At 40.4% G+C, this 25,412-nt stretch overlaps 1 protein-coding gene across 1 annotated transcript in view; it reads right to left on the reverse strand.

Annotated features, from left to right (window-relative positions):
• WWC2 (WW and C2 domain containing 2) overlaps window positions 1-25,412 on the reverse strand; it is a 170,135-nt gene that overhangs the window by 54,963 nt on the left and 89,760 nt on the right. The window contains exons 3-4 of the mRNA XM_024117363.3: window positions 16,765-16,968; window positions 15,927-16,003 (exon numbers count right to left, since the gene is read on the reverse strand). Coding sequence (XP_023973131.1) covers window positions 15,927-16,003; window positions 16,765-16,968 — 281 coding nt within the window. The remainder of the gene's footprint in view (window positions 1-15,926; window positions 16,004-16,764; window positions 16,969-25,412) is intronic.

Raw genomic sequence — 25,412 nt, forward strand, 5'->3', positions numbered from 1 at the left:
GTATAGTATTTCCATGTGTTTTGCACTTTTACTTCCTATTTATTCTACCCATTCCACAAACACTTATTGATTCTGCACAATGTGTCAAGTCCTGGGTCTGAAAGTGTGAATGAAACAGATCTAATCTTTGCCCTTATGCGTCTTACAGGACAACGAGGGAGCCTGATATGGAGCAAATAACTGTCCAACGAAATAAATCTTTCCAACTGCCATAGGTGATATAAAAGAAAAGCACGGGATACTTCACGATCTAAAAGGGGGACGGGACCTAATTTAGTCCGAGGGGTTGAGGAGATGAGAGGGTTCGTGGGCTTCACTGATAGAAGGGGTCCCCACAGGGTAGAGCCTGGGGACAAACCCTAAACTGTGGGAGGGGAAACTCAGCAAGTCTCTGGGATTTAAAGAATGCTGTCACTGCTGGATTACAGAGGTGGTGTGTGGAATGAGGTGAGAATGGAAAAGGAGGCCTGATTACATAGAACCTGAAGCCATGCTGAGGATTTCTAAATCTCCTCCTAAGAACAATGAGAATCAAGGAGGGGTTGTAAAGCATGAGCTGCTTTATGATTCTAAAAGATCACTGTGGAGACTCTATGGTGCTTGGACCAGAGGGGCTCAAAGGGGCCATCCTGCCTGGCATGCGGGCCGTGCTATAGGAAAAATATATCTTAGAGGTAGAATCAACAGGACTTGGTGATGGACTCAATGTGGAGGGTGAGGGAGAAGATGTGTCAGAGATCACTTCCAAAATCCTGGGTATGTGAAGGTGATTTCCTGGGGAGGGGGAAAGGTAAAGGGTTTTCTGTAAGACATTTATTTTTCTGACACCCATGGCACTTCAAGGCAATTGGAATATGTGGACTTGAAGCGTCTAGACTAGAGATATAAAATAAAGAGTCACTGACATGAGGATGCTATTTTAAATGCACGAGAATAAATGAGATCAACTAGAGAGTGTGTACGGAGAAGGGAAGGCAGCTCAGGAACACCTTGGGCGTCTGCAACGCTCACAGGTCAACGAGGGAAAGAGACAAAGTACATTGCGAAGCAGAGGCCAGAGGAGTCAGAGGAAAACAGAGAGCATCGTGGAACAGACGGGAAAAAAGTAAACGGGGGGACAAGGCCCGGTGAGGAACCAAACGACAAGGACAAGGGCTGTTGTGACACATTTGTAGACCATGAGGCACAATATTTTGGATACAGTAATGTTCAATAATTTATCTGTTAAGTTTATCTGAAGCCTTAACAGTTTGTGCCCTAAGGCACTTACATTTTATTAGGGAGAAGGAAATAGAAAGAATTGTGTTGCAAGGCCCAATTCATAACTAAAAGAGAGGTACAAACAATGTTACTGGAACCCAAAGGAGGAGAGGACTACTTAGGCCAGGGGAGGAGGGCTGCCCTCAGAGAGGAGGATCTTGAAGGTGCTTTAATATTCATGCATAGCAACAAGCTCACTCACAGTGTCCAGTAAAGACATTTCAGTTTTAGTATCAGACTATCATCATGTCAGGAGCCATCAGTAACCGACAGCTCATTCCACATGTAATTCTACTTCTGACAGCGCTCTCAAAAGCTTTTTGCCAAAAAGACTAACATTTTTATTTAAAAATAACAACAGAAATCCAAAAATCAACAGTAACTGGGCTGCAACCTGTCTCTACCTTTGAAAACACAGTTGACAAAAAAAAACCAAGGGTACTATCAAGCCCTCTTGGAACAACTGAATTAAAACAATTAGTGTATCTCATGGACATAAAACAGCACTCCATTTAAAATCATTTGGGCTGCGATGACATACCCATTTAATTTCTTTCAAAAATGATCACTGTAAATTTAACTTTTCACAATTCAGACTCTTCTCTGCTTAAGCGATGTGAGATTTTATTGTATGTTGGGTGACAATGATAAAGGAGGCTAACACCTGTGTTTTCTTCCACATTATTTACTTTACCTACACTTGGCTGAAAGCCACTGCTTTTAGTTTGGGGAGTCTTCTGAGTGGATTACCTGAATGATTTTCAGCTGCCAAATATCAATGTGCATTTTATTTTGTTAAGGATGAAAAAGTTTGATTCTACTATAATGATAAGTGAAAACAGATACTACTATTTCCAGCCCAACATTATTTCCGATTGTTTCTGGTTTTAAGAGTTTGGTCTTAGCTGTTCAACACCCTTTCTTCGCAGAGAATCATTTGGCATTGTTAGCTGTTGAAGGGTCACTGTTTCGACTCTCGTTCTCCAACCCACTTTCAAATGTAGGACACAGAACATGAAAACAAATGTCCTTCGATCCCAGCTAAGGGTTATGCTAACGCTGATTTGCACGCTTAGCACAAAGTGGACTCTACCTGGAGCCCACAGCGAGAGCTAAAATGCCAAGCACTTCAGGAACTCCAGGCACCGTGTTTTCAATCCTCACAACTACTCTCGCAGATGGATACAGTTTTAATTCTTATTTTACAGGTGAGCAATCTCAGACCTAAAGAGAATAAGTAAGTCATCTGCTGAAGGTTACCCTGCTACTAAGCAGCAGAGAGCGGTCTAGAACCCAGGAGAATGTTTTAAAACTACAACTATAAAAGTTTTAGTATAAGATCAGAGACAAACTAGAACTGTAGCAAAATGACCTCAATAAAACCTATGGCCCTTATTCTACCTTAGAAACGTCAATATTCTTGTATCCCACCCAAGCTGAATATGTGAAGAGCCTCACAAGCCCTAGAGCCTGTTTTTGCCTTATATCAATACGTGGTGAACTTTCTGCAGCTGGATCCAACCATCTTATTTTCCAGACCTATGTCTACGGCTCAAATCTCAAACCCGAGAGTCCCAAATCGGAGGCAGAGAGACCCATGACTCTTGCACATTCCCTGCCTTTTATACCGACTACACCAAAGCAACTGACATTTTGAATTGACTTTAAAGTTAGTTCTGAAATCCAGAAAGAGAGTGATTCAATGTGATAAGCACAACTGGAAATCATACAGCCTCTTACCATCTCTTACAATCCTAGTGTGTAGTAAGTTTTCTTTTAAAAGAAGGAGAAAGAAAATGGCAATGAAGGAAAAGTGAATTCCAGAACGTGTGGACCTTGGGAAGATCACAAGACAGGCAGGGTTCAGAAGTCTGCCCTAAAAGTGACCCTTGCAACATTAAAGTTACAATGATCACAGTGATGTTTTACTAACGACTACTGTCCCTTCTCACCACTCCCTCCGTCGTCTTGCCCGGAGCTCCCTAAGCAAGCCAACAAAGGCAGCTGTCATCTTGCTCTTCTGGAAATCCTCATCACCACTGCTTCCACCTCACTAAAAATCCTCACTACCCGCCTCCTCTCTCAAGTCACCTTTAAAGAAAACGAGAAATCAGCTCCAGATCGTCAGGGGATTAATAATAAAAACACGTTTGACTTTACTAAAGAAGAGCGGAAAACAGAATCCCAGATGCTGTTAGAACCATTTGTGATGACTAAAAAATGGATTCTGTCATCAGAAACGAGATGATTGAATATATTTTTAAAAAACCCAAACTTCTGTTTAACAACAGTAAAAAGGAGAAAGCAAAACAAAAGCTACTGAGAAAAATATGAAACATTTTTGAAATATACTACCTTGAGATACAAATAATAGATAAAAATATGGAAGGTCAACGCTAGATCTCTTTCTGCTAAATAAACCAATAAGTTGCCATATAACCCAGAAATTCCACTCCTAGGCATAAACCCAAGAGACATGAGAACTTATATCCACATAAACACCTGTGCAGGAACGTTTGTAGCGGTTCTATGTATCATCACTCAAAAGTGGAAACAACCCAAATACCCACCAACTGGTGAATGAATAAATGAAATGTCATGTATCTGTACAATGGAATATTATTTAGCAATGAAAAGAAATGAAGTACTGACACATGCCACAACACAGATGAACCTTGAAAGCAGTATGTCAAGGGAAAGAAGCTCACAAAAGACCACATACTGTATGATTCCATTTATACAAAATGTATAACAGAATAGGCAAATCTAGAGAGACAGACAATAAATAGTGGTTGCTTGGGCTTTGGGGATAGAGGATATGGGTGTACAGAATGGGCAGTGACAGCTAATGGAGTACAGGGTTCCCTTTAGGGGACACAAAAATGTTCTAAAACTAGATTGTGATGATGGGCATACAACAATAAATATACTAAAACCCACTGAAGTGTACATTTTAAACAGGTGAACTGTGTGGTATGGGAATTAATTCTCAAAAAGCTGTTAAACTCAAAAAATAAATTGGCAAACAGAAAGAGAAAAGGTAGAATGTCACCAAAAGAAAAAAAATCACCTCTTAACAAAGGCAAAATTGAAAATCATGGTATCATTATATATCAATTAAACTAGCAAAAAAAATATTAATACAAATGATAAACACCTGGTCAAATGGCTTCCTATTTCAGATTAACATCCAAAGTCTACAGTGGACCCCAAGGCCTATGAATTCTGTCTTCATCTCATTGTCTAGGTTACCTCTCTCACCTCCTCTCTTACTGCTCTCACTTTCTCTCTCCATATATTGTGGCCACATTTGACTTCTTATTGTTCTTTGAAGATCCCAGACCTTCTCTAACATCTGGACCTTTACCTCTCTTACTGCTCTCACTTTCTCTCTCCATATATTGTGGCCACATTTGACTTCTTATTGTTCTTTGAAGATCCCAGACCTTCTCTAACATCTGGACCTTTACACTGGTTCTTCCTCACCTAACTTCACCACCTCTGTCTAGCCTCTGCTCAAATGTCACCTTCTCAATGAGACTTACCCTAAATACTCTATACAAAACTACAACCAGCTCTCCTTCTTCATCTCTCATGCCCTGTTATACAGCAATTATTTTTAGTTAGATTGATTTTTTAAAAAAACAAACCATGACTAGAAGCTGAATTTATCAAAATGCTTTCTCTGTATCAACTGGAATGATTAATGATTTCTGTTTACTCTGTTAGCGTAGTAAATAATTCATTTTCAAATCCTAGACTGTACATATCTAGGATAAGCCCAACTTGGTCCTGACAAACTATTTTTAAATGTTCCTGAATCTGGTTTACCAATATTTTGCTTAGGATTTTTGTATCTAAGCTTATGAATATGGCTGGCTTATTTTTTCCCTCATATTATCTTGTCAGAATTTGGTTGCATTAGCCTAATCTTCAGGGTGTCTCTGGAATTTCACTGATAGTAACAGGGCTGGTCAGATTCTTTCTTTCATCTGGAGTCATTTTTGGTCAATGATATCTTAGGAAGAACTTATTCATCTCATCTCAAAATTAAAATGTAAGAGTATAAATTTATTCAAAATGTCCTCTTATTTCTTAAGCATCTAGAGTTTTATCTCTTCATTCCTTGTATATTTTTACTTGTTTCTTTTCTCTCTTATCAATCCTGACAGACATCTGTCAATTCTGTTAGTCTTTCAAAGAACTGAATTATGCTTTTGTTGATCTCCTCAGTTATAGCCATGTTTATTATTTAAATAATATCTTCCCTTAATTTTATTTCCTTTCGTCAACCGTCTTCAGATTTATTCTGTGGTTCTTAGCTTGAATTCACTGCTCATTAATTTTAAGACTTTCTTATTTTCTAGTATATGCATGCAAGGCTAAAAGTTTTTCTCCAATTCTCCTCTGACACTACTAACAGTATCAGCTAAACTACAGACTTTACTTGGATCCCCCAGGATCCGACCATGTTGTCTTTACTTGTCATGTCTCCCTAGACTCCTCCAATCTGTGACACTTCCTCAGTCTTTTCTCGTCTTTAATGACCTGTTCGCTTTTGAATAGGTTAGATGTTTCATGAAGTGTACCTTGGGTTTGCTAGATGCTTTCTCATAATTAGACTGAGGTTATAGATTGGGAGGAAGAATATGACAGAGGTGATGTGTCCTTCTCATCGAATGACATCGGGGTACATGCTATCAACCTGACATCATGGTGATGTTAAACTTAATCACTTAGTTATGGTAGCAAATCCCTAGATTTCTTCACTTTAAGTTTGCTGTTTTTTCCTTTCCAAACTCTGCTTGTTAGAAGATAATCACCAGTCCAGCCCATACTCAAGAAGAGAGGAGTATCAAAGATTAGTGGACATGTTAAAATCACCAGAGTTAAGTAATACATAATTGTGGGGAGATACTTTGAGGCTACACAAATATCCCTTTTCTCAACGTTTTACTCACTAATTTTATCAAAGAGCACCCATTATTATTTAGAAGTGTATGGTTCTCCTCCAAATTAAGTAGACTCTAAGTTTTTTAAACTTAGGAGGATAACATACATACAAAAAAGAAAAAAGAAATCTTAAGTAGACCATTCAATAAATGAATGGTAAAACACCCATGGGAAGGTCAAAAGTTCAAGAAGTCCCAGAAGCCATTCCTGTGCCCCACCAAATTACTAACCCTTTCTTTCTCCCCAAAGTAACCACTATCCTGACTTGCAACCCTATAAGTGGTTTTGTCTTTGTTGAACTTTAAATAAATGGAATCATACAGTATGTATTATTTTATGTCTAGCTTCATTTACTCAACATGGTGTTGTTGTAAGTAACTGTGCTCAATTATACTTGGGGGCCCATATTTTAACAGATTCATTACAGATTCGTGGCCCTCTTTTTTCTTCTTAGTGAAGCATTTTGCCTTATAATCTACCAATTCCAAAATTAACAAAGCTATATTAGCTTTATTCTTTTATTTTTTTTACTTTGGCTGCGCCAGGTCGTAGTTGTGGCACGCGGAATCTTCGTTGAGGCATGCGGGACCTTTAGTTGCAGCACGTGGACTCTTAGTTGCAGCATGCATGCGGGATCTAGTTCCCTGACCAGGGATCGAACCCGGGACCCCTGCATTGGGAGCGCGGAGTCCTACCCAATGGACCACCAAGGAAGTCCCAATACTGGCTTTATTCTGATTAGAATTTGATTGTTGCCTGAATCGGCAGGCAGACTCTCAACCACTGTGCCACCAGGGAAGCCCCTGATTGTTGCATCTTTTTTACCCATCCTTTTATTTTATTTTTAATTTATTTATTTTTATATTTATTTTTGGCTGTGTTGGGTCTTTGTTTCTGTGCGAGGGCTCTCTCCAGTTGCGGTGAGCGGGGGGCCACTCTTCATCGCGGTGCACGGGCCTCTTCACTATCGCAGCCTCTCTTGTTGGGGAGCACAGGCTCCGGACGCGCAGGCTCAGTAGTTGTGGCGCACGGGCCCAGTTGCTCCGCGGCATGTGGGATCTTCCCAGACCAGGGCTCGAACCCGTGTCCCCTGCATTAGCAGGCAGATTCTCAACCATCGCGCCACCAGGGAAGCCCCATCCTTTTATTTTTAACTCTTCTGTATCTTTGTTTCTGGTGTCTCTTATAAGCATCATATAGGTAGATTTTTCTTTCCAAAACCAGTCTGTAAATCTTTGTCTTTTAAACTAGAACATTTAATCCAATTACACTTATTTCTAATTATTTGGGTTTAATTTACCCATCTTACATTAAACTTTTCATTGGCTTGCCTTTTCTATTCTCTTCTCTCTTTTCCTGCTTTCTTTAGTATTTCCAATGGTGAAGAACTTCTGGTGCCATTAGTTACTTTCAAATTTTGTCTGAAAACATGTTTATCTCATTCATATGCATGAAAGATGTTTTCCTGTGTATAAAATTCTGGTTGATGGTTATTTTCTCTTAGAGCACTGAAAGTATTACATTATCATTTTCCTTCCATCATCACTATGGAATAGTCAGGTGTATTGCTCTAACTGTCAGACCTTTGCAAATAATCTTTTTCCTCTGGCAGCTTTGAATTTTAACCATTATATGATTAATTTACAGAAGTTCTACTTAGTTCTTTTCCCATATAGCCTTGGTCATTTCACAGTCATAGTATCTTTCTTACTCATATTTTCAATTCCTTTTTTATTTCTTGACATATTAAACACCCATATTTTACATTCTGTATCTGAAATCAACAAAGTCTGAAGCATTTGAAGACCTGATTCTATTGTCTGTTTTCTTCTGCTGGTTCTTACTGATGTGACCTTGTTTCTGTGTAAATTTGTGATTTTTGGCTATGAGTTTGTACCCTTAGAGCTCTACCTGTGGAAGGCACAGGTGCAGGTGCGTTCCTCCGGAGAGGATATGCACTTCCAGGCAACTGGCAGCACAGCCACCTGCCACTGCCTAGACCTGCCGCAGCCTGAATTAAGTGTTTAGCTTGCAGTTTCTCAGACCTTCCAGGTAAGTGTGAACTCAGCCTGCAAACCCATGTAAGGTGTGTCAGATGGTGATACGTTCAGAGGTCAGAATGGTTTCTCATTGTTTCTCCAAACAGGTCACTTTTCCTACTGCTTTCTGGCGGGTGATGGCAGTGGCAGGTATGTTGGGGTGGCAGGGTTGGAGGAGTTTAATCCTAGCTCCTCTCACACCGAGGGTTTGGTCCTTTTGGGTCCCAATTTTACGCATTTGGGCTTTGTCTCCATGAGACCATGAAAAGAAGACTATGGAAGGTGACGTCCACCCAGCGTGGTAAATTCTCTTAGGGAAAAGCAAGTGTTATTGCTTTAAATGTCTGTGGCTAATTTAATTGAGTTTATGCTTGCACTTCTCACATTTAAATTGCTGATCCATCTGGAATTAAAGGAAAAAAGTACAGATTCACTTTCATTTCTTTTAAAATGGGCCGAGATATGTCCCAAGCATTCACGGAATAATCCATTATTTCCTTAATGATATGGAGTGCCACTTTTATCACATTTTAAATTTGACAAAGTGTTTCTGCATATTCTTCAATGTTCAGTTACACTGATCTTCCATTTTTGTGTCAATATCACACTTTTGTAATTACTGGAGATTTAAGTATTTTAAATATATTAAGATAAAGACCTATATAATTGCCAACCCAACTGTAATAAACACTCATGCATATAGATTGTGGTCTCTAAATACCACTTCTCACTAAAAAGAATCAGAGCTTCTTGGAGAAATGTTTGATTCCAGACCTTATACAAAAAAATCAAGAACATCTTTCCAGACCAAAGAGAAAGAAAGTATCAGAATATTGGGATCAAAGGCCTCAGGAGCCAATATAAAAAGGCTCCTATATGCACAAGACAGGATGATGTGAGGTTCAATAAGAATAATAATTGCAATGACATATCAATAATGTTTAAATTCGTGATCACACAGTGATACTTAAACAAACAAACTCAACTCTGTTGGTCATCTCTAACAGATGTTAGGACATAGCTCATCATTTGAAATTTGTTTTTTTTTAAAAGGAAAATAATCTAATATTTATTCATCTTTCCAATATGAGCTGAGGGTAAGCAAATAACAAGTAGCAGTTGCGGGGTGTGGAATTTCACTTTATAGAAGTATCCCAACAAATAAATAAATAAGGAATAATATAATTAGACTATCATCATTTTGTAATCCTTAATGAAATAACCTAGATGATGATCATGAATGACTACTACTATAATAAAAAAGAAAAATGGGACATTGTATGCCTGAGGGAGATAATGTAATACCAACCATGATGAATTCTACTCCCCACTAAGAAAAAAAAAAAAAAAACTAGATCTCGTAATCTCTACATCTAATTAGCAATTTATACGGGCCAAGAATTTTGTTCAAGTCTACCATCAGGATAAAAGATACAAAAGTCAGATGAAGACCTCTATAAACAATCTGGTTTTTATGAAGAGTTACATACAGAGAAAAGAGGGTGACTGAAATCAGCTTCAAAAAAACATATATTTGTCTAAAATCATCATATTGTACTTTTAAATTTGGTGAATTTCATTATAAATACTTTATAATAAATTATAACAGCAATAAAAGTGAATAAGTGATCATTTTCTATGTGGGGGGAAAAGACTTAAATGAGTAATTATTAGAACCAATAAATAAGGTAATTTCTTCACGGCCCTGTGTTGTCCATCCCCACCTGGCTCCTAGCAAACACTGTCCTGCTTTCTGTCAGTTATGCCTTTTGAAGCATTTCGTACACATGGAAGCACACCAGTAAGTAGTCTTCATGACTGGCTTCTTTCACTTATCATATTGCTTGTGAAATTCATCCACGTCATGAGTATTAGCAGCTTGTTCCTTTTGATTGCATTTTATTGATATACCGCAATTTATTTATCCATTCATCCACTGGTGAACCTGAAGGCTGTTTCCAGGTTTGGGCTAGTAAGAATAAGGCTGAGTATATGCTTTCATTTCTCTTGTGTAAATACCTACAAGTGGGATTGCTGGGTAACATTTTAAGTGTATGTTTAACTTCATAAGAGATGTATGTAGTATAAATAGCTATTTTTTTCCTCTCACAACTTCACTGTCATGGCCTCAAGAGGCTGATTCTCTCAAAATTTAACATGAACATATTAGGTCAATGTATTTATTGGGTTTATGTCGAGGAAAAGTATCAAAATATAACGAAGTGTTGGTTTGAGTGTGTTCATTATAATATCTTTATCTCACACAGTTCCACAGAGCTTAACTCCCACAGTCCTTCAAAAACCTGAGAAAATGAGTATTGCAGGCTTCATAGAATCATTTAAAATTGATTTTTAGGAATCCTTATTCCCTGTTCCTGTCTGCTTAGACTGTACATTCTCTCACAGAAGAAGTTAATTGCATTTGATTTTGTAAAATGCCATGAGCATTATGGATACGAGGGTGTTTATGAGTGAAGATGGAGAAGTCTGGAAGTCATGGCCAGAGAGACTGAGACAGTAGTTCACCCCAGAGAGGAGAAACTAAATACCTCCTCCCCCAGCAACACAATTTTGATGAAGAATTTCTTTTGACGTATAATTATTTAGCCTGCGGTATGGTACCCTTCAAAGCTAGAAAAGGAGACCAAAATCATTAGAGAGAAAGAAAGAGAGAAACAAAACATTATGAAATCAATAAATGTGATTGTTATAATTTCACTCTACTGAGTATGCTTTTTGAAAAAAACACTACCGTGCTATGAAATTTAATCATTTCCAGTTATTAGCATGCCTTAACAGAGATAAGACCAGTTCTTGCATTAAGTAGAGTATCTCTCTCCCATTTTCTCTTTCAGTCTTGCTTCTTTTCTTTAAGTGAAGGTGAATCAAGTCACAACATTCTTCATTTCATTCAAACTTCACGAAGACTGTTGTACTATTTTCAAACCCAACACCAACTACAACATAAATTCATTTCTGGACATCTTAAAAGAATAACCATTTCTGAGGTACAGTTTGCTACTGCAAATCAGTATTGCTCTGTCTCCTTCAAAACCCTGAGATCAGGAAATTGGAGCTGAAAGAACTTGGGATGTAAGCTAAGTATAAAGACATCACTCATGTCTAATCAAGAGACATTCCTTACTTGTAGCAATTTGCATCCTCAGAAGGCACATTTCTTTTCATCTGAAGCACACTGCTATGACTTTTGCATGTTAGTTACATCACTGGTTAAAGTGTCATAGTTTGATGTGCACATGAGCTAACTCCATTCACAGTTACAAACTAACGCTTACATTCAACTGCCATTCTTTTAAAATCTGTGCCCAAGACTGCAAACAGGTGAGATTGTGGATGGCTTTTCTAAGTCCATCACCATTACTAAAAATAATTCAAAGTGAATTCATATTAACAATGTGGGGATAAATATATCTGAGAATAAAGACAGCACCCTGTTATCAACAGCAGTGCCCACTAACCAGCCATGTATTTGGCGTGGAGAGCAAATAATTTAATCAAAGGAGCGTTTGTTTCCTTTTTGACAAAATTAAAAGTTACATCAGATCATATGCTGCGGTGCTAAATAAATTTCTCAAATACATTTGTATTTCTGAAGAAATTTATACTTTTACATTTCCAACATTTTATTTCAGTTTGATAAACAAGAGTAAAAACTTAATCAAAATTCAGCAGAAATTTTCTACATCCAATTTTCACCACATCTCACCTATTTGTAATCTGGGATATAAATTTTTAAAAATATCAATTGAATTGAAGGTTGAGTTTGTATAAGATACACCATTCCTTATCCTAAGTATCTATAATGAACGAATGAAATAATAAATTTTGGCGTAAAATTTTTTACATTCCTCTTCCTAAAAAAATAGATTTTCTCAAGAAATTAAACACCCACCTCTAAAAGTTATGAATATATTATTAAAAGAGCATTAATTTATTCATTTCTCCATTTCAACAACTAGGAATAAGATGCCTGGAAATACCGTTATCCCATTAGCCCGAGGAGGAAACTAAAGCCCAATGATCACCAGTACCTATGACCATAATATAAAATAATACAAAACAGATGCTTTAGACAGATGTTCCTAAATACCCGATTCTCAAATACTTGACCCATTTGCTGTAATTCAATAAAAAAAAAATGAAGCACACCTACTAACATTGTTACATTAAAATAATGAAGTATGAGGCCAGTGCTTGGCTTCGTCTGAAAAATTGTTACTATGACCAAAAATGCAGGCAGGTCCCCTGAGACACCAAAGCAATGAAGAGTTAGCTAATTCATGAGTTACTATTTCTGCGGCATTACTTTGTGAAAGGGACTAGTATATGCAGGGATTCTACAGGATAGGCAAGCCAAGAAAAACTAGGTTATCAAAATCCATGAGGGCTTCCCTGGTGGCGCAGTGGTTGAAGGTCCGCCTGCCGATGCAGGGGACGCGGGTTCGTGCCCCGGTCCGGGAGGATCCCACGTGCCGCGGAGCGGCTGGGCCCGTGAGCCACGGCCGCTGAGCCTGCGCGTCCGGAGCCTGTGCTCCGCAACGGGAGAGGCCACGACAGAGGGAGGCCCGCGTACCGCAAAAAAAAAAAAAAAATCCATGAAACTCTGCTCAAGTTATCCAGCCACTTCTGAATGGCTGGAGCCTTCTCAAAGAGCCACCTGGCCAAAAAGTGCTCAAACGGCAGAGAGAGGGAACCATCTGCCCCGCCATGTTCAAACCATGACACAGCTCAAAACATCACAATAGAGCATGGACCACAAGGGCCAATGTGCTAAGGAAGTGTTTCTATAAAAAGGCATTTGCACTGATAGGAATTGTTAAACAAGCGCCTATTCGCTAATGGAAGAGATGCTCTCATCTTTCATTACAGTTTTTATGAATGTCTTCTACCTCTTCTTGAGGGAAGCACCTTCGTGGGGAAGGCACTCCTTCCTGACTCACCTTTGTGGTCCCACAGTGATGCCATACACATGAAACACAGGCTTCTGATATTAAGAGCACATTAAACCTGGCACAAAATAAGCTTTATCTGAGGGATTCTGCTGCACTAGGAGACATGTCCGGGGGACAGGACTACTTGGGATCTTCTGGGATCTCCCCCAGTGAGACGGGGCTCCATTTCCTTCTAACAGTTATTTGTGTGAGATACCCTGTATGTACTTTTGATTTTAAACCCCTCCCTTAGTTTGCATCTTTCCTAAAATAGCATTTAAATGGACAGATTATGACAGGCTGTGGAGGTATTCCATTTACAATATGTCTTACAAAGAAAAGAACTGTGAGCAATGTTTAAAATTTCAAAGGGCAGTAATAATAAGTAATAACTTCTTGAGAAGTGCAGAGCTCAAGGGAATACTGAAGTTTAGCAAGAGTAAGTTTTGACAAAATACCTTCATTCTCCACCCCCCTTTTTAAGATAAGGTATCTGCCTAGCAGATCACAGAAATGTATACTCATGGTAGACATGGGGCAGAAAGGATCCCACAAACCAGCCCATGAGATTTGTAAGGAACATGCAGAGAAATAAAGGTGGATTGACAGGGTAAGGGTTGTTTACGGTAGAAAAGAACACTTCTAACAATGACTTCCATAAATGAAACCCAGAAATCCAGACTGACGAGAGGTTTGCTTCCAGAAAGCATAGACGAACTTTTTCACACTCTTTTTCTGAGAACGATAGAAAAGTTGTGAGGTAAAACAAAACTAAAAAGAACATCTATTTGAAGACACTGGCGAACGACTAAGGCAAATAAGGGAAGCCCAAAGTCAAGATCCAAACTTGGCACTGTTTTTCCTTTTGAGACATTTGCATATGTGTAGGGAAAGTGAAAAGCTGGGAGAATGTAGTGACTGAGAGAGCCTGACACACAGAAAGCACTGGCTGTCCCACAGAGCTGAGAGGCTTCGGGGAGAGACTGGAGTCCAGCCTCAATCCGGCAAAGGGACCCTCCGGAAACAGCCCAGGAGTTCAACTGGGATTCTGAAAAGCTCCGCCCTAAGAGAAAGGGTGGACTGGAAATAGACCCACTCTGAGAAAAATGAATGAAGCCCAGAATTCAGAAAACTCAAACCCTGACTGAATTAAAACTATCTACCCCTGGACTAACTGCCTATAAGAAGCAAAACTAAATCCTCTTTGAAGGATAACAAGATCATCCCAAACCTCAAATGATCTTTATTCTCTTTCATACATAATATATGGCTCTTAATTAAAAGTAAGCATCTGTGAGATGTCAAATATTGACCAAAAATCAAGAGAAAAAAACAGACCGAAGAATCCAACATACAGGAAATCTAGATATTATACTAATCAAGACATAGAATTTTCAAATAACTGTGATTATTTCGTTCACAAAAATTATTATATCAACATGCAGAATTTGGGCAAGTAACTAGAAACAAAAAATAAATAGAAATTTTAGAATTGAAGAAATACATAGTGGAATTAAGTTGAAACCAACAATAAAAGATAAGAAAATCCTAACCTGTTTAAAAATTAAGTAATACACTCATAAGAGAAATCATAAAGAAATTAGAAAATATTTTGAACTGATTGATAATAAAAATACAAAATTCAAAACCTATGGGATGTAGGCAAAAGCCATGCACAGAAAGTAATTTAGAGCTTTAAGGGCAGATATTAGAACGTAACAAGGTCCAAAACCGTGTGTCAGTATCTGCTCGAGTTGAAGCTATGTATATTTTTTGACACGGCAATTCCACTCCTAGGTGCGTAACCAACAAAAATGTGTACATCTGTGCACCCAAAGACATGTGTAGTAGACACGTACACTAAGGCATAATTTTTAATTACCAGCAATTCGAATAAACTCTAATGTACATCGACAGTAGAAGAAATAAAGAATTCATGGTATCTATACGAAAGTGGACTGCTTTACATCAATAAAAGTGAATGTAGTTGAATCTCAAAATGTTGAACGAAAGAAGCCATCAGTAACCCATGGGGTAGCATTCCAATTTCACAAAGTTCAAAGCAGGCAGAAAATCAACTTAGAGTATTGCCAATAAAGGTCACCTAGTGTCACCTTTAGGGAGAAGGGTGATGATGAGGGGATACCATGGGGGCTTCTGGTGTCATGGCAATAATCTCTTTCATGACCTACGTATTGGTTGCATGAGTTTGTTTACTTGGTGAACAGTCTGTAAGACTCCAAAAATCAAGGGTAGACAAGCTGTGACCTTAACAGCAGTGTGGTCAAAAAGATTTAGGGTAAAGATCAGCACACAACCCATGAGGAAGAGTGAGGCACTAGGAGAATTTGACCTAGAAAAGGAAGTGACGTGGTGATGTGAACCGTGGGCATCTTGAAATATTAGGTTGTCTGATGAAAGAGCAACTGGGCTCAACTCTGGACGCGTATTTCAGCACAATAAGGAAAAGAAGTTTTCCAGACTCAAATTTTGATGCAGTATACTAACTGCAAATAATAAAACTGCCCAGAAAAGGAACACACTCTCTCTCAATGGAAAGAACAATCTCAATCACTCACATGTTCTAACACAAGCAGAAAGACTACCCATCGAGGATAACCGAAAGTGTTCCTGCATTGAATGGAGAGGGCAGATGACCACAAAGGTCCCTTCCAGATTCTAGGCATACGTTCCACGAAGAACCACAATAAAAAAGTCTTACCCTTAATCGCGTAGTGGAGATCTCAGCTTTTAAGATATCAGGGTCATATTTAGTACTGGATGAAGATCCTGAGAATACTTTCAGAGGGAAAAAAGAAAAAAAAAAAGTAACTTGTACAAGTTGCATAACTAGTTGTCAACTTGGAATTTACAAACTCTAAAAACAACAAGATTTACATGCTTCTGTGGATACTTACTTAACTTTATAACTCCTTTACTGTCATTCATCAGACACCTAAATATAAAAAGTCATCTTCAAACCTTTATAATTTTTTTCAAGAAAAAGGAATGTTATAAAGACCCCAGTGCCTCATTTTCCTCTGAATTTTATATCTATGGATAAAATCTTAGAATCTTATTGCAGACCCAGTTTATCAGAGCTTTGCATTATCCAGAAACTTGTAATTTAAGTAGAACTTCTGGGCCCATCACAGATGCTTCCTTAAACAAGGCCAGCTCCAGGTTATCAATTTCTGAGATGAGAGAGAGGTCGATCAACTCAGGTGTTCAACAGAAACTTCATTCTAGTTAATAGCTCCAGTTTTAGTTCAGTCCCACTGCAAACATTGTACAAGAGTAGCACAAAGGGCCAAATTATTTGCCCTGATCTGAAAAGGTAAACATTAATCCCCCAGTGAGGAGACCTTTATCTGGAATGGGGTCGAGGGGTTTTACTGAGAAATCTGATGTGTGCCCTCAGCCTCACGTGGCTCTGAGGGACTCTTCCTGCCCGGGAAGGAACAGGACTCAGAACAAAGTCCCACAGAAACCCAAGTGGCCTTCTATTACCTACGACTTGGTCCCCATTTCTCAGGTCTGAACAGCCACGCTGTACTTACAGCTGGTGCGAGAGCCCGACTTTTCCTTGTAGGCGTCGTTTAACCGGACGTACTCATCCAGGGCCAGGGCCAGTCTTTGCTCCTTCACGTGGTACAGCTCCTTCTGCGTCCTTAGGGCGTCCTGAGCCACGGACAGATAGTCCTTGAGCATCTTCTCCTGTTCCCCCCTCCATTGTTTCCTTGGATCTTCAATCTGTGTGGTTTCTGAAAGTATATTACGTGGGTTATTTTTCAGAATTTAATGATTTTTTTGTTTTTTTTATTTAAGCTTTAAAAAAAGTAGCCATCTTTATTTCTTACCTCCTTTAAGTAGTTTATTAGTGGTATGAACTGACTTCTCCAGAAGTGTGATAGAGTTTCTGTTTTAGTTTACCCAGTGCCTCCCCATCCCCACCCCTTTCAGGTCCTTGTCAGCAGTTTATCCTCATTGCCAATCCCTCAGACACAATGTTGCCTAAGTAAGCACAGCAACAGGGCTGTGCTCAGGTCCTTCCTTTCAAGAACTCTCTGGCTCCCCAGTACCTTCAGAATAAAAGCCAAGCTTTTATGGCCCTGTATGATCTGAACCCAACCTGCTTCCCACGCTTCTGTTCACTCAGTACAGGACTCTGGCCAGGCTGCCCTCTACATCAGCAGTACTCAAACTGTGGTCTGCAGACCAGCGCTGGTCCGTGAACTCTGTTACGTGTCTGTGACAATAAGTACAGATATCAAGAGTAAACATTTTGAAATGTTTACAGCAATTTCATACAGTTATTGTATATCTGTTGACTCCAATACTAATAATACTGGGCCTTGCATTTTGCATTTTTTTCAACTTTTCTAATTCATTTTTATTCTTATTTTATAAAAATATCAGGTAGTCCATAATGGCTCAGAAATTTTAAAACAAACAAACAAAAAGACCAAACCCTGGTCACGGGCTAAGGAGAATACCCTAAGGCACAGCTCTTGGTTCTGCACTTCTGCACACTAGCATCACCTAGAGAGCTCTAAAATAAATCCCAGACCAACGAGAGTTTCTGTGGGTGGAACCCAGGCAATGGCAGGTTTACAGGCTCCTCCGGTGATTCCCATGAGCGGCTGTGGCTGAGAGTCTGTGCTCTGCAACAGCTCACATACTGCCTCCTGCATGGAATTATGAATTATTCAAAACATCCCATCCTAAACTTGCTCAAACTTGCCTCCCCTGCCTCACCCACTCCTCCCAGGGGGAACCAAAATAAAGGCTCCGGCCCATGCTTTCCCCTTCGCTCTTTCGGCCTCCTGACAGACCCAGGTGCTTCCCCACATGGCCCTTCATGGTGTGATGTGGCCCCCTTCTCTTGGGAACTGTAAGTAGTACAACTTCTTTCGATGGCACTGACCTATCTGTGCTGTCACTCAGCCACCTCTAGAAATTAAATCCCAGGTACAATCAAGACAGATGGGTCATACGGGCTGGCCACTGCGTGAACATGAGGACCTACCTCTTCCCGACAAGTTAGGATCAGATAATTAACTTAGCAATTTGCTGGAATGTCCAGTGGTGTATACTGTCTTCAGAATGCTTTGTGTGTGACTCTCAACCTTAATGTACCCCAACTCGGTATTTCTGGTTGCCCCTAAGGACTCCAGTGAGTCAAAACCCAGAGACTGATAGCAGATGATGTGCTGTGACCACAACTCTCTCCTGCGGCCAGGCTGGCTCTGGAAATGTTTAACCTGGTCTCCAGGGATAAGTGATAACTCTACAGTGGCTCCGTCAGTGGCTAGAGAAAACGTCAGCGCTTTCTCTAAAGTAGTAAGTATTTGGAACGCCAATTTTTAAAGATTTAAATACTTCAATGTGCAAAAGAGGCGAATCTCATGTAATTGTGGGGAAAAATACGCTAGAGTCGATGTCCAAAGAAGATATGCAGGAGCGGGCAGTGCTGGACAGACAGCCCCCCAGCCAAGAATCTTCAAGGGCATCTTCACAAGGGGCAGGCTCGGTGTCTGGGTAACACGGAGAGTAGACAGTGATCAGCCAATAAGAGCCTAAAGGTCTCCATTTTAAATATTCCTTATAACTCAGGTCTCTGGCTATCCAAACATGTAATATGTACATTCATTTCCAGTATTTCTGTATACGAATGCAAACTGACTCAAAGCGCAGAGAATTCCTCCTCTAACAAACAGAAGTTTATGGTCTTAACTGTGGATGACCCACAATAATCCTCATCTCCTAGCGTGCACACCCCCGAATACCGGCTAGCGTGAGCGACTTGCTTCGAATGAAGAGCACGCAGAGACTGGGTGTCACTGGAGACCGGGTTACAAGAGGCTGTGACCGCCGTCTTGCCCTCTCTGCCTGGCCCTCCTTGGCTTTTTTGCTCTAGTGAAGCCAACCGCCAGGCTACACGCCATCCGATGCACGTAGCGAGGAATGAGGGGGGCGACTGGCCGGCAGCCGCCAAGGAAATGAATGAGTTGTGCCAGCCACCACACGCGTGAGCCTGGAAAGCAGGCCTCCTCCGGTCATGCCTGGGGGTGACGCAGCCTGGCTCACACCTTGAGGACACCCTGTGAGAGACCTGGAGCCAGAGGATCTGGCTCAGCCTTGCTTGGCTTCGGCGCCCGCAGAAGCGACGAGATAATAAATGCAACCTGTTACGGTGAGATCTATGACTAGGAAACTAACCAAATAAAGCGATGATACAAATTGAAAATGTACCTGAAAAACTTGAAGTGTTTGTACATTGTAATAGCTATAGCAAGATACATACTCCCGGTTCTCTCTCGATACCTTCAGAGGTTTTACCTAATCATATTTCCCTACATATGGGCGAACTGGCGAACTTTCAGTAAAATGCTTGTCAACAGCTAAATTGCCCCAAACCCCTGAAAGTAACACTGACTGACACTTAAATGAATAAAGTACAATGATAATAATAATAATAAACTATCAGCATTTGTTTTGGATACATCAGCAGAAACACTCCAGTCGACTGCTTTCAATACTGGATGCTACAAGAGACTCAGCAGGAAACAGCGACATTTCCAATATACCGCCCCCTTCAAATATGAACCACAAAGGCGGGTTCCCAGAGGCACCTTTGAAGAAGCCTTCATAAAGCAAGACTGTGCTTCATCTCCATCAGTTATATTTGCTGAATAGATCTGTGAAGGATATTTATTAAATGTAAATATTCAAAGAAGTACATCATACAAACGTAGTATTTTTTTTATTAAGACCTGGTGGCCTTGGGATATCACTGTATTATAATGCAATATAATTTGCATGTTGTCTACTATATGAAAGAAGTAATATATCACATACTGTTAAAGTGTCACGCACCTCAAGGGAACTCACATTCCATCAGTTTTATAGATGTGGAACTTTATAGATAGAGAACACGTTGTGAGTTACAAGAGCTTATCAGGGGAGATAACATTACACTCTTCAAAGCAATATTATTTCTGTCTCTCATTCACATTTCTGTTCCTTCTGCTGTGCTCAGGAAGAATGGATGAAATGAATGCGTAACTCTCCTTATCTTTCTTTATAGAAACTATCTGCTATGTTTACTTATCTGTTTGTTCTACAGACAATAGAGCATCTACTGCATGCACTAGGGAAAACAAGATGTTCAGGTATGATCCCTCCTTCCAAAGAAATTACAAAGTATAGAAGAAATTGTGACACAGGAATTAAAACAACAACGACAACAACTGTTTTATACGGTAGAAAATGGTGAGAGCCCCGAGAAGAGAAAGGTCAAGTGCCACAGAAGTTTAGAGACACGGGAGTGTCCTCTGGCTGAAAAAGTAAGGTCCCACGGAACAGGCAGTGATTAAGAAGGGCTTTGAAAGGTCCCAGACAAGAGGCCCTTCAAGGACCAAACCCGTTTGCCGCTCCAGCCGTTTTCCACAGCCTCATTCACGCCAGCCTCAGCCGCGCTGAATTTCTTTTCTTTCCTTCATTAAGTCCTGCTTCCTGAGGCCTCTTCAGACCTCTGGCTTTACTTGTGGGTCTTCCTTCTTCCAGGCGGTTTCTCCTCCAAACTCCCAAAGCCTACTCCATCCCCGTGTTCTCCAGGCCTGTTAACTTACTCATCCTTTGGGGTATCAGCTTAAAGCACCTTCTCTAAGTAGCTGCAGCCATGCCCTTCAGAATGGATATGGTGCTCTACTTGTTCTCCTTTGTTCTGCTAGTGATGGTGGTACTAGAATTCTGCTCTACTTTCTCACTTCTTCCCCAATACTCCAAGAGGGACTAGATGGTTTCTCGAACGTCAGGTTAATAAATATGAAACTCATTTTGTAAGCAACAGTATGCGGTAGAAAGGTTCTAAGTAAGGGCATGAAAGGATCTTAGCTATATTTGAGGAAGATCATCGGAGAGAAACGTGAGGTTCTGTTATCAAAAGAGTTGATATGATTGTGCAGGAAATTTTTTGGATGAAAGATTATACATTAAGTAAAAAAAAGCAGTTTATAAAACTGTATGTATGTAATATCCCACTTGATGTATACAATATATTGAACACTCGTGTGTGGCTGTGTGTGTATATCAATATGAACAAGTCTGGAAGGATACACACTACAAGATTTAGAGTACTTGGTTATCTCTGAGTAGTATGAATATAGATAATTTCTTCCTTTTATTTACCCAAATTTTCTACTTTTCTATCATATCTATTACTTCTATTAAAAAATATTTTTTAAAGGGAAAGGAACAAAAGGCACAAGGCAATGAGGTTCCGAATTAGGAAAATGGCAGTGAAAATGAGGCTGAAGGAGCAAATCTGAAAATATAGAGGAAAAAATCAACAAGAATTGACAAGATGATTCTACATTTTTCAACTCAGTAACCATGAGGACTATGTTTCGAAAAATAATAAAGTCAAAGGGAACACTGAAGAATCCCATTTTGTACTTGTTTGTTTTGAAGTTTCAAATGGCAAAATAGGTAGCAGTGTCCTACAACTGGAAATGTCTGACAAATATTAGGACAATCAGAGTCAGAAAGACAGATAGAAGGGTCATTCGCGTAGTAATGGCGAAGGATGGAACTGCTGTAGATAAAGGACGGCATGCTGGGGGAGGCGGCTAAGGCCACATGTTCGGGGAGTGACAGGATACAGGGACTCTCAAAAGCAATATGAGGCAAGTGAGGAGAGAAAGAAGGAACGTCTGAAGTGAGGGAAACAACAGGCTGAAGAAGAAAGGCGTAGTTATCTATGTCCACTCTACACCCAGGGGGAAGACACGGGTGACGGCGACTAAGAAGAGGTCCCTGAACTTGACAACTACGTGAAATATGTAAATTATCACTTATCAGTGATGCTACCTAATAAGTGTTAGTATCACTACCAGCATAATACGTTCTACTTGGATATTTTAAGTATCTGAATTTTTTCTTTATGAAATATCTTAACAGTTTATCCTCCCAGGAAAACATAAAGGATGAAATAAATCAGAGATGAAGTAGAAGGGTCAAAAATTTATTTCGTTTCTCCTAAAGGAAACAACTCCATATTAAATAGCATATACACCTGAGGAACTTTCATCAAACCTGAACACACGTGCCGCTTCAAAGCTGATACAGAGGAGTTTGGTTCAGGGTAATATGAAGTACACACCATCCAATCTCTCCGAGACAGCATGGGGAAAGATGAGAGAGGAGAGCTGAGGAACTGTCTATTTAAGTTCGTTGCCTGTTTTTAAATTGGTTTGTTTGTCCTTTTAATGTTGATTTCCAGGAGTTCTTATATCTCCTGGCTATGGATATATAAGATATGTGTACAATGAACAGTCATCTGTGATATTGTGTGTATCAGTAGTATATTCCTTAGAAATACCGTGAGTAAAAGATTCCGTTCACAAATTGAACACACACTCCATTTATATGAAATTCTAGAACAGGCAAAGCTAAGGTGTGATGATAGAAATCAAAACAATTTGCAGCAGTGGGGAGGGGGGTGACTGGCAAGGGGCAGTAAAGAACTTTCTGGGGGAGGGGTGAGAATATCTTGTAACCTGATTGGCTGGCAACTACAAAGGAGTATACATTTGTCAAAATTCATTAAAATACGTACTTAAAATCTGTGCATTTTCTTATATGTAAATAAGGCCTTAATTACTAAAAGACAAAAAAGTTAAGGTACAACTCTGACCCTATCAAAAAGTGATTTGCTTCTGGTTGTAGTGATAATATCAAAACCTTACAAATAGTACTTCAGAATTACCTTCTGGTTAGTTACAAACACCCCCATCAATATCTACACCCCGACTCCGCACACACAGCCACTAAAAGGTGAATTCTACCACAAAACATTCAGGGCCTAAAATAACTATCACTGTCAAGGTCAAAACTTTTACTTCTAGATATTTAACAGTGTTACACAGAAATAGCATTAAACAGCCAAGCAGTCTTAATTTCATTTTTTTATTGAAATCAGGAGAAAATAATGCTGAAACGATACAATGTCAAGACACAACATATGCGTAGACCAGCTGTTAAGAGAAGATGATACAATTTGCTCCCTAACTACTTCACAGGAATGTCTTTAAGATTAATGAGATAACGGACCAGATCCTTTTTAGTGGGAAAACTACTTGCTGTGGGTAATTGGGGCACTTTAGGGCACAGTAAATCCATCAGGCCACTGGGGTACCATTACTGTACCAAAGCAAAATGCGAGACTTAAACATTTATGTCCTGATAATCAAGTTTTGAAGTATTCAGAATAGTGCTTTTTCTGAGGCATAATTTATAACGGAAATGCACTTCAACTTCTTTAAAAACAAACAGAACGCTTTTAATCCGTGAGTTAAACAATCAAGCTCTTCTTTGTTCTAACATGTAAGAGTTTATCATCATACTAGGCACCAAAGATAGAAAAATAAAGACGCAGTCACTGTCCACAAGAAGCTCACAGTTTAGCGAGGAAAACATACAAATAAATCATTTAAATGCAGTATGACAAGTGCTATTTTAAAATCCACGAGTACCTGGTACTAAGAAATACCTGCACAGGGTAACTAATTCAGAAGGGGGTGGGGACTTGCAAGGTGGAGGGTCAGGTGCCACAGAAGGCCTCTGGGAAACAGTGGGCGGACGGACTGAGCGGACGGGCCCCAGAAGGATATGGCAGCCGGCCGAAAGGGGAGGCCTGGGGGCTGGGCAGAGAGTGACCGGGGCTAGAACCAACAAATGCAAAGAAAGGCAGAAAGCCAAGGAAGCACAAGGCACAGCTGGAGTGTCGTCCCGTGCCAGGGAAGGACAGGGCGGGAGATGAAAATGGAGGCCAGTGGGGCAGACCGGAAAGAGCCTCACAGTAAGGAATCAAATATATGCATCTGGAACTCTGGACGAGCCCTAAGAAGACAAATTTGGCCATCACCCAGGGAGATGTGCGGGGCGCAGAGAGAAGACGATTACAGAAATCCTGGTACCAGGTACAGCTGAAGAAGAGACGGGCAAAGGAAAACTGGGCAGGAGCAGCCAGGTATGCCAAATAAATTCCAACAGAAGGTGTCGTGAAACCCAGAGGGGTAAAGAGCAAGAGGGCACGGCCCGTGGGGACAGGGGTCTGTCAGATCAAGACCGAGGAAGACAGGCCGGGGCGCTTGGATTCCGTCACTTGTGGGGTCTCAGGTGACCTCGGCAAGAGCGTTTTGTGTGCGATCATGGCCAACAATGGAGGAAGTGAAGCCCATGGGCGCTGTGTGTGGCTTTGAGCGAGTTTCCCTGTGAAGGGAAAACAGATGACATGCTGGCAAGGGACTGGGGTTGAGAGATTGTTTCAAGTAGGAGTTAGCGAGAGAGTGAGAGTGAGAGAGAGTGAGGGCGGGGGGGTGGGGGGGGGGCGGAGATTGTTATTATTTGTTTTTTCTTTTGGTAGTTTTGGTTTGGTTTTGGTTTAACTGGGCAGGAGCAGCCAGGTATGCCAAATAAATTCCAACAGAAGGTGTCGTGAAACCCAGAGGGGTAAAGAGCAAGAGGGCACGGCCCGTGGGGACAGGGGTCTGTCAGATCAAGACCGAGGAAGACAGGCCGGGGCGCTTGGATTCCGTCACTTGTGGGGTCTCAGGTGACCTCGGCAAGAGCGTTTTGTGTGCGATCATGGCCAACAATGGAGGAAGTGAAGCCCATGGGCGCTGTGTGTGGCTTTGAGCGAGTTTCCCTGTGAAGGGAAAACAGATGACATGCTGGCAAGGGACTGGGGTTGAGAGATTGTTTCAAGTAGGAGTTAGCGAGAGAGTGAGAGTGAGAGAGAGTGAGGGCGGGGGGGTGGGGGGGGGCGGAGATTGTTATTATTTGTTTTTTCTTTTGGTAGTTTTGGTTTGGTTTTGGTTTTAGTTTTGGTTTGAGAGTCTCCAGTGTTTAAATACTAAGATGAAAGAACCATTAGAAATTGCAATGGTGGGAGAAATTTTTTAAACCCGAAAATAACTGGGAAAGACACTACCTAGGAGAGAAGGGTGGGACACAGAAGTTATTGAGCCGGGTCTTGGGGGTTGAGGTGGGTGATTCAGAAGAACACCTCTCCCACTGAGAAAAAGCAGAGAGCCCTGGAGGTGGGTTTAGAAGCTGAAGAGACTGTGGGCAGTGGGACGGAAGTTGAGCTAATTTTCTCATTTTGGTGCCACGAGAGCTTATTTCCATGGAATCGGGAGAG

This window comes from Physeter macrocephalus, chromosome 20, assembly GCF_002837175.3.
Source record: "Physeter macrocephalus isolate SW-GA chromosome 20, ASM283717v5, whole genome shotgun sequence".
Taxonomy (NCBI): Eukaryota; Metazoa; Chordata; class Mammalia; order Artiodactyla; family Physeteridae; genus Physeter; species Physeter macrocephalus.